General features: G+C 36.3%; 1 protein-coding gene across 8 annotated transcripts in view; it reads left to right on the top strand.

Moving 5' to 3' along the window:
* DST (dystonin) overlaps positions 1 to 16,326 on the top strand; it is a 408,501-nt gene that overhangs the window by 271,215 nt on the left and 120,960 nt on the right. For all 8 annotated transcript variants that reach the window (XM_004673588.2, XM_012720777.1, XM_012720771.1 and 5 more), the window contains 3 exons: positions 7,364 to 7,492; positions 10,257 to 10,345; positions 11,129 to 11,264. In XM_004673588.2, the coding sequence (XP_004673645.1) occupies positions 7,364 to 7,492; positions 10,257 to 10,345; positions 11,129 to 11,264 (354 nt within the window). The remainder of the gene's footprint in view (positions 1 to 7,363; positions 7,493 to 10,256; positions 10,346 to 11,128; positions 11,265 to 16,326) is intronic.

Genomic DNA, 16,326 nt, shown 5'->3' with positions numbered 1-16,326 from the left:
AATTTAGGGAAAGTAAAGGTATGGCTTTTTAAGATTCATCAACATTCATGCATGAAAAAAACCTGGTATCTATAATAACTTTATTCCCATTTACATTATACTTAATCATGATAATTTTGAGTTGATGATATGAAACAACTGATCATGTGGTATTAAAAAATTATGAATCAGCTCTGATCATGTAGTTCTGTAGTCAACAGAAAGTATATTCTTCCCAGCTAAGATTGAGTCTATCATCAATGAAAGAGAAAATTAATTTTGTTTTCTATACCCTGGATCTGAATTCCTAAACATATTTTTATATTTACCAAATATTTTTGAAGTTATTAAGTACCTAAGGTACTTCTCAAGGTGGATTCATATGAGGCCCATCATTAACAGTACCAAATTTCGGAGTGTGAGAGGTGCGTCTTTGCCAAAACCACCAGGGACTTGGAGCTGCCTTTGTATTAGCAATTCTGATTATTATACATGCCATACATGATAGGTGTAAACATGTGACTTGATAGACTGTAGGTTTTTATGTCATTTTCTTCCTTTCCAATGTTGAATATTATTTCCTCTTTGACTCCAATCCAGTTTTAGTTTTTTTTTTCTTTTACTATAAGACAGAGGGATATAAATATCATTTTAAAGTTTCACTGGGATAGATATTGAAAACTAAACTCTTTGAGGTCATTCAATTCCTCTACAGCATATGTTTTTCTCAGCTTGTTAGGACTAGTTGTATGAGAACAGAATGAAGACTCTTGTAAGATTCTAGTTCATACTTTGTTAGTCACCCACTATTGAACTTGGAAAATTATTTAATCTCCCTGTACCATTTTTCTTCATCTGAAAAGGCCTGGGTTCGTGCTATTTTATAAATTTCTTTCTTGCTATAAAGCTGTAAAATGCCAAGCTAACTTGTAAAACATAATTAATCCTGAGAGACCATGAAGAGAATTCTTTGGTTTACAATACCTGTTGTGAAGGGTTTTGTCTTCTTCTGTTGCTGACATTCTGAAGCTTCCTCTGTGAAGAGTGGTAGTGGTGGTGGTAGTGGTGGTGGTGGTGGTGGTGATGGTGATGATCGTGCTTATTCAGCATCTGGGTTCACTTGTTCTTGTAAGTATTTTTATGAGTAAGTACTTTTGTCTCAGATATTTTAAAAGATAAATTTGGATAGAACAGGCTTGACACTTTCAAACATCTCTTATAGATTAAAAAATGTAAGGAGACTTCTGAACATGGGACATACTCAGATCTACTTCAGCGCCAGAAGGCAACAATGATTGAGAATAGTAAACTTACTGGCAAAATCAATGAATTGGAGCATATGGTTACTGAACTAAAGAAACAAAAATCTCAAGTAGAGGAAGAACTCCCAAAGGTCAAAGAGGCTGCACAAAATGAATTGAGAAAGCAGCAGAGGAATGTAGAAGATATCGCTCTGCAGAAAATCAGAGCAGAAAGTGAAGCCAAGCAGTACCGCAGGGAACTTGAGGCCATCTCGCGAGAGAAGGAGGCTGCAGAACGGGAGCTGGAGAGGGTGAAGCAGCTCACATCTGAGGCCGAGGCCAAGAGAGCAGCTGTGGAACAAAACCTCCTGAATTTTCGGAACCAGCTAGAGGAAAATACTTTTACAAGAAGAACACTGGAAGATCACCTTAAAAGAAAAGATTTAAGTCTCAGTGACTTAGAGCAACAAAAAAATAAGTTAATGGATGAATTAAGAAGGAAGAGAGACAATGAAGAAGAACTCTTGAAGCTGGTAAAGCAGATGGAAAAAGATCTAACAGTTCAAAAGCAGATAGCAGAGAAACAGTTGAAAGAAAAGCAGAAAATTGAATTGGAAGCAAAAAGAAAAATAACTGAAATTCAGTATTCCTGTAGAGAAAATGCATTGCCAGCTTGCGTGATCACTCCAACCACGTCGTGTAGAGGAACAGGCCTTCAGAAAGAGCTTGACAAACAGAAAGAAGAAGAACTCAAACAGCAGGTAGATGAGCTAACAGTCGCCAATAGAAAGGCTGAAAAGGATATGAGAGAACTGAAGTATGAACTTAATGCCCTGCAACTTGAAAAAACATCTTCTGAGGAAAAGGCTCGCTTACTAAAAGAAAAACTAGATGAAACAAATAATACACTAAGATGCCTTAAATTAGAATTGGAGAGGAAAGATCAGGTAGAAGAAGGGTATTCTCAACAGCTTAGAGAACTGGGTAGGCAATTGAACCAAACCACTAATAAAGCTGAAGAAGTCATGCAAGAGGCTAATGATCTTAAGAAAATAAAGCACAATTATGAAATAGAACTAGAATGTCTTCAGCAGGAGAAAGGGAAACTGCAAAGGGAAGTTGACAGGATCACAAGGTCACATGCTGTAGCTGAGAGGAATATTCAGCATTTAAATTCACAAGTTAATTCTTTTCAAGATGAGAAGGACGTCTCTAAAGAAAGATTACAATTCTGTCAGAGGAAATCAGATCATCTAAAAGAACAATTTGAGAAAAGCCATGCACAGCTGCTTCAAAATATTAAAGCTGAAAAAGAAAATAATGATAAAATCCAAAAACTTAATGAAGAGTTGGAGAAAAGTAATGAGTGCGCAGAAATGCTGAAAAGAAGAGTAGATGAACTTACGAGGCAGAACAATGAAACCAAGTTAACAATGCAGCGAATTCAGGCAGAATCTGTGAATGTGGTTTTAGAAAAGCAAGCTATCCAGCAACGATGTGAGGCACTGAAAATCCAGGCGGATGGTTTTAAAGATCAGTTACGCAACACAAACGAACACTTGCATAAACAGACAAAAACAGAACAGGATTTCCATAGAAAAATTAAATGCCTAGAAGATGACCTAGCCAAAAGTCAAAATTTAGTAAGTGAGTTTAAGCAAAAATGTGACCAGCAGAACATTATCATCCAGAATACTGAGAAAGAAGTTCGCAATCTGAATGCTGAGCTGAATGCTTCCAAACAGGAAAAGCGATTGGGGGAGCAGAAAGCACAGCTACAGCAAGCTCAGGTGCAAGAGTTAAATAACAGGTTGAAAAAAGTACAAGATGAACTACACTTAAAGACTATAGAGGAGCAGATGACCCACAGAAAGATGGTTCTGTTTCAGGAAGAATCTGATAAATTCAAACGCTCGGCAGAGGAGTTTCGTAAAAAGATGGAAAAATTAATGGATTCCAAAGATATCACTGAAAATGATATCTCAGGTATTAAGCTTGACTTTGTCTCTCTTCAGCAAGAAAACTGCAGAGCTCAGGAGAATGCTAAGGTCTGTGAAAAAAATATTCGAGAACTTGAAAGACAGCTTCGACAATATCGTGAACAGATGCATCAAGGCCACAATGTGGAAGCAAATCATTACCAGAAGTGTCGGAAACTTGAGGGTGAGCTAATAGCCCAGAAACGTGAAGTTGAAAACCTAAAGCAAAAAATGGATCAACAGGTAAAAGAACATGAGCATCAATTACTTTTGCTCCAGCGTGAAATCCAAAAGAAGAACCCAGTCAAAGACTGTACCTTCAAACCAGATTTTGAGATGACAGTGACGGAGTGTCAACACTCTGGAGACCTCTCTTCAAGGCATGTGGGGCAGCTCCACCCAACTACCAGATGTTCTTTGCTGAGATGGACTCAAGAACCACAACAGGTGGAAGAAAAATTGCAACACCGAGTTGTTGATCAAAAACCAAAGGAAGTCCAGCTCTGGCCATCAGGGACTCCATTTGAGAAAGAGAACAACCAACAGTGTTACTCTGAGTATTTTTCTCAAACAAGCACTGAATTGCAGATAACTTTTGATGAGGCAAACCCTCTTACAAGACTGTCAGAACTAGAAAAGATAAGAGATCAAGCTCGGCATATCACCAGGCCACCTGTTAGGTATCACGACAACAAATGCGAAATAGACCTGGTGAAGCTTCTGGCACCCTTAGAGGTATACTCTGGAGTCTGAGGCCTGACAGGCTACCAAATGTCACATTTCCTCTCTGTCTCTTTTCTCGGCTATGCTAACTTTTTAAGAATGATGTTGACAGTGATTGACTTTTTATAGTTCTGACAGAAATAGTGCTGTAACTTTCTAGAGATTTTCTTGAACCTATACTCCAAATTATCAGTCTTAGTTCTTAAATATTAGTGATTAAACACACAGAAGTAATGTTTATATCTGTGGTATTCTGAACAACATGACTTGAGAAAACTAGGGGGGGAAAGACCCTAGAAAAACCAAGTAATTTCATTTTAGTGTATTTTGTGGGCAAATTCCATCTCAGTTATTTGAAGCTTACTATTTAATATCTTCATTGTCACTTAAATTTCAAACTCTCTCAACATATTCCCTATCCTGACTCCTCCTAGATTTGAATTTTCTTTTTTCTTATCTTACCTTTATAGGAATTATGTTTAGATTAAGAGTGGGTAAAGTGGCATTGTGTTCTTTAGGTGACTTTTTAACATCTGAAAATTCCTGTTACAGATAGCTAAGAACAAGCAGTATGATATACATACAGAAGTTACCACATTAAAACAAGAAAAGAACCCAGGCCCCAGTGCTGAAGAATGGATACTTAAAGGGTGCAGAACATCTGGTGGACTCAAGAGAGATTTTATAAAGAAAGACTTAGAACCAGAGACGTTCCAGAACTTTGATGGCGATCATGCATGTACAGTTAGGGATGATGAATTTAAATTCCAAGGGCTTCGGCACACAGTGACTGCCAGGCAGTTGGTTGAAGCTAAACTTCTGGACATGAAAACAATTGAGCAGCTGCGACTTGGTCTTAAGACTGTTGAAGAAGTTCAGAAAACTCTTAGCAAGTTCTTAACAAAAGCCACTTCAGTTGCAGGGCTTTACCTAGAATCCACAAAAGAAAAGATTTCATTTGCTTCAGCAGCCAACAAAATCATAATAGACAAAATGATAGCTTTAGCATTTTTAGAAGCTCAGGCGGCAACAGGTTTTATAATTGATCCCATTTCAGGTCAGACATATTGTGTTGAAGATGCAATCCTCAAAGGAGTTATTGATCCTGAATTCAAAATTAGACTCCTTGAGGCAGAGAAGGCAGCCTTGGGGTATTCATGTTCTTCTAGGATATTGTCAGTCTTTCAAGCTATGGAAAATAGAATACTTGACAGACAAAAAGGTAAACATATCTTGGAGGCTCAGATCGCCTGTGGGGGTGTCATTGACCCTACAAGAGGCATTCGAGTTCCTCCCGAAATTGCTCTGCAGCAAGGGTTGTTGAATAATGCCATACTACAATTTTTACATGAGCCATCCAGCAACGCAAGGGTGTTTCCTAATCCCAATAATAAGCAAGCTCTGTATTACTCAGAACTATTGCAAATGTGTGTATTTGATATCGATTGCCAGTGCTTTCTCTTTCCATTTGGAGAGAGGAACATTTCCAATCTCAATGTAGCGAGAACTCATAGGATTTCTGTAGTAGATATTAAAACAGGAGCAGAACTGACTGCATATGAGGCTTTCCAGAAAAACCTAATTGAAAAAAGTACTTATTTAGAGCTTTCAGGGCAACAGTATCAGTGGAAGGAAGCCACATTTTTTGAATCCTATGGCCACCCTTCTCATATGTTGACCGATTGTAAAACAGGATTACAGTTCAATATCAATGAAGCCATAGAGCAGGGGGCAGTTGACAAAGACTTGGTCAAAAAGTATCAGGAAGGCCTCATCACACTTACAGAACTTGCAGATTCTCTGCTGAGCCGGTTAGCTCCCAAGAAGGATTTACATAGTCCTATTGCAGGGTATTGGCTGACTACTAGTGGGGAAAGGATGTCTGTCCTAAAGGCCTCCCGTAGAAATTTGGTTGATCGGATCACTGCTCTCAGATGCCTAGAAGCTCAAGTTAGTACAGGGGGAATAATTGATCCTCTTACTGGCAAAATGTACCGGGTTGCAGAAGCCCTGCATAGAGGCCTAGTTGATGAGGGGTTTGCTCAGCAGCTACGACAGTGTGAATTAGTAATCACAGGTATTGGCCATCCAGTTACGAACAAAATGATGTCAGTGGTGGAAGCTGTGAATGCAAATATCATAAGTAAGGAAATGGGAATTCGATGTTTGGAATTTCAGCACTTGACAGGGGGCTTGATAGAGCCAGAGGTTCACTCCCGTTTGTCAATAGAAGAGGCTCTTCAAGTAGGTATTATAGATGTCTTTATTGCTACAAAACTCAAAGATCAAAAGTCGTATTCCAGAGACATAACATGTCCCCAAACAAAAAGAAAGTTGACATATAAAGAAGCCTTAGACAAAGCTGATTTTGATTTCCACACAGGACTTAAACTCTTAGAAGTATCTGAACCCGTGATGACAGGAATTTCTAGTCTCTACTATTCTTCATAAAAGGTCATGTTTGAATAACTTTGCACAAGAGTGGCACTGTGAACTGTCCAGGTCATGATGGTGTGATTTTAATGGACATTCTAATAATGTGTCACGTACTCTAAACTGCTAGAAATAGCTGACAACATTTTAAAACAGAAAATAACACAATTTACTGCTTTTAAGACAGTTCATTTATCTTTGAGATTAACTTTTTTAATATTACCTACACTAAGTTAAAAGTATTTTGCTTATGGAATAAACTGAATGCCAACAAGTTCACAGCATCCTTTCTGCAGGACTCCATCAGTGAATAGATCCAACCTAACATTAGGGTTCCATTTATTAAATGATCTATCACATTCACTTCAACAAGCCCTGTGGACTCAAAGAGAAAAATGTAAATGTTTCCTTATATTCACAAGACTTTAATGTTTCAGATGGCCTTGAACAATGAAAATGTTTTAGTTCTTTTGTATGTAGTAAATTTAGTTCTGTACATATCAAATGTTTATCATAATCTATTTCTAGTTAAGACTGTAATTAAACGCATTATGAATGGGTTTTGTATTGGAGTAGGGGTAAAGTTTTTTGTTCATCTTGTGTATTTTTCATATGAATATAGGTATTCTTTATTAGCTTTCATTGACACTTTTCTGTCAAGACACTTGTGATTGTAATGCTAATACAAAGGCAGCAATTCAGAGATCTTCTAGTGCTTCATGAATAAAAGTGACTATTTGTCATATTGATAGAACAGCTGGAAGGTTAGACTGACTATTCCTGAAAAAAATGTGTGTTATGGCGTTCTTTGATACTATACACTTTCTTTAGTAAATCTGCTATATGACACGATAAGGTCAAGAAAATGAATAAAGTTATCTCTAACCTGTGTGTGATCAAAAGCATTTTTACACCTTTGCTTTCTATGAAGTGTTAGTTAAAGAGCTTGGTCATTTACTGGAATACATCTTTTTTTTTTTTTTTTTTTAAATCACTTACACCTATCAGAAATCACTGGAAGAAGAAAAGAAAGAGCATGTTGAAAAAGCCAAAGAATTACAGAAATGGGTGTCAAATGTGAGCATGACCCTGAAAGATGGAGAGAAGGCTGAAAAACCTTCCTTCTCTAAGCAAAAGGTATTCACTGGAATTTTAGCTAATGTCAATAATAGGTAGTAGTGAGTTGGTTCCATGTAAAAAAAAAAAAATTAATTCTTCACCTTAAATTTTTCCAAATTTATAAGCAATTATAATGAATCAGAGAGGTTAGGTAACTTTGCCAAAGAATCACAGTATATGGCAAAAGGTGTCTTCTTTGACTCCAAGTATTGGACTATATGTGTTAGTAAAGTGTTAGTTAAGTGTTAGTTAGTTATTAGTTAGTGGTTACTAACACTAGATGTGTTAGTAAATGAATATCTTTTTCTGCTTTTCCTAATAGTTCTATCTGACTCTTAATTGTGATGATGAGAATAATTGAAGGGCAGAGTCTTCCTGTTGGTGCCTGGAGTTAATCCAGGCATTCCTTATCACCAAGATAGTCTCTTTAACAATAAGAATTCAATCTCCAATATTAGCATCTTGGAGAATTGAGTTTAGTTGCATTTCTGTGAATCTTTTCTAGATTCTTCACCTAAGGGAATTGTTTTTATTGAAGTAGAATTGGTTTATAATATTATGTAGGTTTCTGGTTTACATCACTATAAATCAACATCTCTATATGCTACATTTTGTTTACCTTTGAAATTCTTAATCTTTTTCCTAAGTAAATTCTTTAGTTTTGTGGGTTGTCTTCTGTACCCCAACTCTTTGGCATTAATTCTATAGCTGCAGCTCATGAGATGTTAGTGTTCCAGGTGTCCCTTGAATTGCTTTAATTGAGACTTTTAGGCCAGAGAACTTTAGGGTATGCCAGAGCTGTTTCTGCTGATGAGAGCATTGGGGATGTGGTTGTATTTTTTAAAAATAAACATGTTAGATTAAGCAGCATTTTTCTTGAATCCCTTTCCTAAACTGCTCACCTGCCCTTCTCTGCCCTTTGAAAATTATAGGGTCTAACATTTGGTATGCTAACACTAGCATACTTTCTAGCTCTCTATCACTCTTCAACTTATCATATCTGAAACAATTATTGTTAACATAATTAAATGAAGGAAACTTTGGTGAATTGTCTAATTTTGCCTATGACTTGAGACAAATGCACCTCATCTGGGTTTGCCCTTGGAGTTTACAGACTTAAATCAATACCAGAACCATTATTCACTTGAAATAAAGCTGTGAAAACTCAACATTTCATACTGAATTTCCTATAATTTGGATGAAATAAGAACCTGGGAAACATTTATATTTGGTGCTTTCGACCTTAAATCTTCAAAGAAATTTGAAGGATTTTCTTCCCTTTCCCCTTTAACACCTCCCCCCAACTTTGGGAAAATAACTAAAATAGGAACATGAACCTTAGTAAGAATTTTTTTTTAAAGATTTATTTATGCATATAGAACTGAGGTACAAGCCAGTGGTGCAGGGGTGGTGAGTGGGGGAGACAGGGCGGGGAGCAAAACAGACATATTGACTAAGTACACTGCTGAGGTGAGAAGCGGGTGGATCAGGAGAGGTCTGCCTAGCCATTTGGGTCACCTCCGAGGCGGGGATCAAACTTTCACTGAAGTGATCTGCTTGCCTGCAGTGCTGCATCCTAACCCGTTGTGTCACTAGGGAGGGCCATTAGTTAACAATTTCTTAGGAAAAATTTTACTTTGAAAAATGAGAATGAGTAAGCCTTTAATATTTTCTCATTTTGTGGTTTTATATTCTCCCAAATATTACTAAATCAATTTTAGATCAAGTAGACATACATGAAAATAGTTTATTTTAAAAATTAAGAGCATGATTTAAATTATAAATATCTAATACTTCATGGTCTCTCCACTAGAGGAAATTTAAGGTAATTTGCTGTAGGTAATAAATGTGTCTCCAAAATCAATATGATTTCATAATTACCTATAGCCATGAAAACTAGACTTTAAATTGATTCTTAACTGGAATACTTAGGGAGGACATTATCTTTCATTGCCCAACTATATCCTTTTATTCTGCTCATTTAACAAAATGGTATTTTCTCAAAGTATTCGGAAGTGATACACTGAAAGACTAGGAGTGTACAAACACTTGCTTTTCTTCAAATAAATTCTTATTCCTGATGTCACAGCTAGGCTTTGCAAATGAGAGTCATAGCTTTAGAAATCATTTAACCTTGAGTTACAGACCTATAGTCTAGACTAATATTTTCACTATTGTGTTTTCAAAAGGAACTTTGTACCCAGGAACTTAGGGGAAGGAAGATAACTTTTTGCAATGGTGTTCTGTGTTCATGTATTTTTTTTTTTCCATACTATAGCATTGGAGGGCATTGGGTCAGTGCTATCCCAGTGATGGCCAATGAGGATTTATGACCTTTATTCATGTTTGAACTGGGATAAATGCAGTAACTATATATTGCTACATTATTTCTCTGTGTGTATGAGGACATTATGGTTAGAATGGTTCTCCTTAATCTTGCATTCTAAATAAAGTACTATTTTTCCCCAGGCCTTAGAGAATTATATAGACTCTGTTATTGGTTTATTTGGGTCATTCAGAAAACAATTATGTAAATAGTCATAGACATATAGATCTCTCTCTTTCTTTCTTTCTCTTTCTTTCTTTCTTTCTTTCTTTCTTTCTTTCTTTCTTTCTTTCTTTCTTTCTTTCTTTCTCTCTCTCTTTCTAAGTTTATTGAGGATAAAAGAACAGAAGTAAAGGGACAAGGGAGTCCAATCTTGATTCAAACATAGTTGTTAAAATTTACTGTTGTCAAATTGTGTAGGAGGGAGAGCTTGACTGTGTTTTCTTTACCTTGAAGATTTCTAATGAGGAGTTATCAACCAAGAAGGAACAGTTATCTGAAGCACTTCAAACCTTGCAGCTATTTTTGGCTAAACATGGAGACAAGTATGTTGGTTTTCATTAGTTCTTTTATTTGTTGTAGGATTGTATTCTTAAACATGTTCAGCAAAGCAGAAGATAGTAAATTTTGGTTGAGATTTTAAAAATGGAATGAATCACAAGTTTACTTCATAACAAAATAATAATAACTATAAACTTACCAACTTAATTGACACTTTTAGTTTTTTCCAAATCTCTAAAATAAACAAGTTATCCCCAGATATTTTTGTAACGTAAACAGGCAAAAAGAGGCTAAGGGTCAATTGCTGGTGAGTAGTAAACACCTTATATAAATACTTAATACTAAGACTCACTTTTCTGAAAATATGTGAATTTGTTCTTCATTTTCTTACTAAGACCTGTAGCAAATCAGTTCCTCAGATTTTGTTTCTGTTTATTTGTAACAAGCCACTTGAGATATTTTAGCTGATGTCTCAGGGAAAGAAACTACCTTTTTCTTAAACCCTTGTTGACTTGCACTCTAGGATTATTTCAAAATGACTTTGTTTTGTATGTTAGACAATCAGGTAATTTCCTCTGGATTTATTATTCAGCATGTAAAGGTTTTATTGTGGGTGATTTTATTGTGGGCGATATAACAACATTCAGTTGTTATACGACTTGAGCAATCTGTATGTCAGGTTATATTTTATCTTATGAACTTATGTGTTCACTAATGAACTTTTGCATACTTATTTAGCAAAGTATTCTACTTTAATCAGCAAGCCGTACATGCCATCTTTATTACTTGAAGACTGGAATTACTCTTTCACTTCTTGATTATTTTAGAATGACAGATGAAGAAAGAAATGAATTGGAAAAACAAGTGAAAACTCTTCAGGAAAGTTATAATTTATTCGGTAGTGAATCTCTGAAACAACTACAAGAGTCACAAACCTTAAGCGATGTAAGGGTAGAGGAGAAGGTAATATTATTTATTAAAAACATGAAGCTGTTTCAAGACTTGATTTTAATGCATGATTGTAAGAAAATATGTCAGTGATAAAGAAATTACCTTGAATTGTGTCCATGGAAAACATGTGGATGGTGTGTATGGAAATATATTGGGATTTCACTGTTTATAAATGCAATCTTACACTTGCTGTCATCAATTTCTGTGACATCTTAATCTCTGCCTTGCATGGTAAAAGAAAAGAATCATTCATTTTTCTAACTCATCTCTTTAAAAGCCATTCTTCTACTGCTGTATCAGTTATAGAAGATCTCATGTTACAAAACAGTCTGTAGGTCATCTCTACTGACATTAGAGTTTTAAGGGATTTGTTTGATTTTCAGTGATACCCCTCAGTTTGAGTAATTCTAGCCTATGTTATAGTGAAGAGCATATGGCATCTTTTTAAAAATTAGCAGAAATCACCTAAAATTTAAAAACCACTTAAAATAAAAAAAAATCTTACAGCTTTTGACAATAATACATATTCACAATATTGGATATTCAAAATAGTATTTGACATTCAAACAGTTATCTTCTTATTCAGTTCCCTTACTCCCTGGAAGACTTTATATACAATTTGTTGCATTTAGGGGGTATGTGATGAGATTTTTGATTCCATAGGTGTTTTGTTTTTTTTTTAACTATCTGAATAAGTCTATATGCTGTAAACATCAATAGCATGGGGTTTGATACTCTCTTTCATGTTGATAGACTAATCTCACCCAATTGCAGGAAGCATGACTTGCCTTCTAGGTATGTGTTCTGTTTTCTCACTATCATCATTGACTCTTTTGTGTCCCCACTAACCTTGTTAATGTACACAATATTAAGTTTTCAATTCACAGATGCATGTTGTTTTCAAAGCTTTATCACATCCTGTGCTGTTGAATAGATCACTGACATAGATCACTTGTGCATTTGAGCTGCCTAACATTCACAGCATTGCTGCACCTTGGTAAGTAGAGGATCTTTATGTTGAAGTGTATTATTTATTTAAAAAAATATGTAATCACTTTCATGCAACTCAGGCAACCCTTATATCACAGACTGACCTGAAAAATTTATACTTCCCTTTCAGCTGAATAAAGTGATTGCAGGCACCATTGATCAGACAACTGGAGAAGTCCTTTCAGTCTTCCAGGCAGTGTTAAGAGGCCTCATTGACTATGACACTGGAATCAGGTTGCTTGAGACACAACTAATGATTTCTGGGCTGATTTCACCAGAATTAAGACAATGCTTTGACCTCAAAGATGCTAGAATTCAAGGCCTTATTGATGAACAAATTCTGTGCCAACTCAGAGAACTCCATGAAGCAAAGGAGATTATTTCTGCTGTATCATCTACCACAGTTCCCGTGCTGGATGCCTTGGCTCAAGGCATGATATCAGAACCCATGGCAATCAGAGTTCTTGAAATACTGCTTTCCACAGGCTTTCTACTGTTTCCTATTACAGGAGAGCAGCTGACTCTACAGAAGGCTTTCCAACAGAATTTGCTTTCCTCAGCATTGTTTTCTAAAGTCCTGGAAAGGCAAAATATGTGCAAAGATCTTATTGATCCCTATACCTCTGAAAAAGTATCTTTAACAGATATTATACAAAGAAGTATTTTACAGGAAGACACTGGAATGAGACTTCTACCTGTGAGACCACAAGAAGGAGGCAGAATAACATTAAAATGTGGAAGAAGTGTAAGCATTTTAAGGGCAGCTCATGAAGGTCTCATAGACCGTGAAACCATGTTTAGATTATTAGGTGCACAGCTTCTTTCTGGAGGACTGATCAGTTGCAACTCTGGTCAGAGAATGACTGTTGAAGAAGCTATGGCAGAAGGAATGATTGACAGAGATACTGCTAACAGTATTCTCACATATCAGGTTCAAACAGGTGGAATCATGCACTCAAACCCCGCTAAACGTTTAACTGTGGATGAAGCAGTCCAGTGCAATTTAATTACTTCCAGCAGTGCTCTTTTGGTGCTAGAGGCTCAGCATGGCTATGTTGGACTCATTTGGCCTCATTCTGGTGAAATATTTCCCACATCTTCTTCCTTGCAGCAAGAATTGATTACAAATGAATTGGCATACAAGATCCTGAATGGCAGGCAGAAAATAGCAGCTCTTTATATTCCAGAAACTTCTCAAGTTATTGGATTGGATGTTGCTAAACAGCTTGGAATTATAGATAATAACACAGCATTAATTTTAAAAAATGTAATACTTCCTGATAAAATGCCAGATTTGGGAGATATAGAAGCTTGTAAAAATTCTAAAAGATGGCTCTCCTTTTGTAAATTCCAACCATCAACAGTCCATGATTATAGGCAAGAAGAGGATGTTTTAGAGGGAGAAGAGCCAGTGGGAACTCAGAGCACAGAACAAACTAAAAAATTATTCCTGTCTTATTTGATGATAAATAGTTATATGGATGCAAACACAGGGCAAAGGCTTTTGATGTATGATGGAGCCCTGAATGAGGCTATCAGTATGCTTTTGGAAGGCTGTAGTGTAGAATTTGCTGAGGATGTATCCATGAAAGACTGTCTTGATGTCTCAGGACTCCCTGCTGCATATTTGAATGATGTGCCAAGTAAAGAAAAGGGTCAAAGTGCAGCTTCACCTTGTAGTTTTGACAAAAGCCATTGTAAAGAACCTAAACATAAAGAAATACCTGAAGATAGAAAGTGTGCCACAGATGAAGAGTTGAATGAAGGAGGAAATAATACTGTCAGTAGTGAATGTTATCAGTTAGAAAACTTGGCAAATATGACAACAACTGATCATAAAATTAGGACACTATCCAGTGTGTGTGTTCCCAGTCCTGTATCACATTTAACGCAGCCTGGACTTGCAGAAGATAGCAGGTTTAGACAAGACTCAGAAAACATACTTAGAAACGGTGAAAGTCAAAGACAAGATGAAACAAGTAAACTTGCAAATGAAAGTAACCTTTCTAGAAATACTCAGAACTCTGCATGTGATGTGAAATCAAACACTCATAATAGCTGTGATTTAAATGAGACAACTAATGAAGAGAACATAAACAAGGATTCAGCTATCTTTGAATATTCTCCCAGGCTCAGTGCCTTGCTAAGTCATGATAAATTGAATGATCAGGCACGTTTTCATGGTGGGCACACTGCTGAGAGCAACAAAAATAAATGTGAAGTCTCTGCTTTGCCATTGAATGATCGAGCCATGCTATTGGCACAAAGGATGGGAGAACAATTTCAAGACCAGTTTCTGGGAATTGCAGCTATTAGCATCAGTTTACAAGAAGAAAAGGGTCAACAAAGTACTTTGAATAGTGGGTGTAGTGATCCTCAAGTACAATATCAAAATGAACAGTTTAATTCAGGTCCTTACAGTAACAATGAAAAAATGCACATTGTTTCTCAGCAGAAACCTGAAGATAAGCAGAATGAATCCAAAATGGAAGAGTTTTCCAGTGTCTTGACTGCAAGGGCAGATACTGATGATGCCAACACATCTCATGTTAATAGTATACCATTGCTTAAAGAAACTGTCAGTGCTGGGGACTATGAGACGTCACTACTGGATCATCATCACAGTGACACAGAAACAGAGACCAATAGTGATGATGACTTTTATGATACTCCCGTGTTTGAAGATGATGACCATGATTCTCTGCTTCTTGAAGGTGATGGCTGTGCTTGTCTGAAGCCTGAGGACTGTGATACAGAGCAAAAGGAAAATGATAGGACTGGTTCTCCTGTTGTGTTTTATTCTGATTCAAAAGAGATTGGTAATTCTGTGGTTACTCAGGAGGGACTAATTGATAACTTAGGTATGAATGGAAAAGCACAGACTCTTCAGGATTTTCTTATAGGTAGTCAGAATACTGGATTAAGTTCTGGTGAAGGAAAACATTCAAATTCAGTTGACTCATGCAAAGTCAGTGATCAGTTGCTAGAAACTGTATCAGAGAGGAAAAGTGCAAATAACCTGGAAGGTGATGAGTCTGACTCATTGACTGATAATGCAATTGTAGGAGGGAAGGAGAATTTAAGTGGTTCATTAAAATTTGATGAAGCTGGTTATTGCAGAGAGAAAAGTGAAGAGTATGTAGCTGGAGAAGAATTAAGTTCTGTTTCTGATAACTTAAATACTATCAAAAATGATGAAAGTTACTGGGATTATATATGTGACAGTAATGATCAGAGTGAAGATGATGATGGTAAGGAAAACTTTGACAGCGAAGAAGGAAGAATAGGAGATGAGAACCAAAAGCCCATGTGCCAAGGTGATGCTGAAGACACAGCTGCCCACTTGTGTCCCACTGCCATAAATGAAAAGGGAAATAATTTTGAAAATCAAAGTATTAATAAAATGATTCTCCTGGATAAAATGCACAATGATAGTTCTATAAGAACACAGCAAAATAGAAATGTTTTGCCACTAGAATCAATGGAAAGAAGCAATCCTCCAGAATGTGCAACTGAGGTTTTTGTAAAAAGCAAAGAAAATCTGTTAAATCATGAGACAGCTCCTAAGGAGATATTGCTGCCCGTCATTAAAGACACAGAATCAGAAAAGACCTTTGACCCTGTGGGTATTTTACATGATACTGATATCAGTTCAACATCCCAGTTAAGTAATAATGTAATGAACATAAAGGTTAATAAGGTGACTCCAAGATCAGAATCTGCTGACTCTTTGAATGGTGGATGTCAATGTTCTGAAAATATGACACTTCAAGTTGAGTCATCTTTTAATAAAATTGTTAGTTCTGAGCCTGATGTTATAAAATCTGCTGAGAAAAGCCATTTGTCAGCCATAGCTTATGAAACTGACAAAGATAATCAAGAAAATGGAAGAGACCTAGTAAAAAAGAAAGATGACAAACACAATATAGTAATAGAAGATGAAACATCAATTCATAAAGTGTGCTCAGACAAAGAAGTACTTGTAGAAGGTACACTAGATGATAATAAGTATTTTGAAGTTTTGCCTAATAACAGTACAAGGGAGAGTCTTGATTTAGTTAGTAGCCAGTTTCCATTGCCACAT

Source organism: Condylura cristata, unplaced genomic scaffold, assembly GCF_000260355.1.
Source record: "Condylura cristata isolate star-nosed mole 26May11 unplaced genomic scaffold, ConCri1.0 scaffold00001, whole genome shotgun sequence".
NCBI lineage: Eukaryota > Metazoa > Chordata > Mammalia > Eulipotyphla > Talpidae > Condylura > Condylura cristata.
This window is presented reverse-complemented; position numbering and strand designations above follow the sequence as displayed.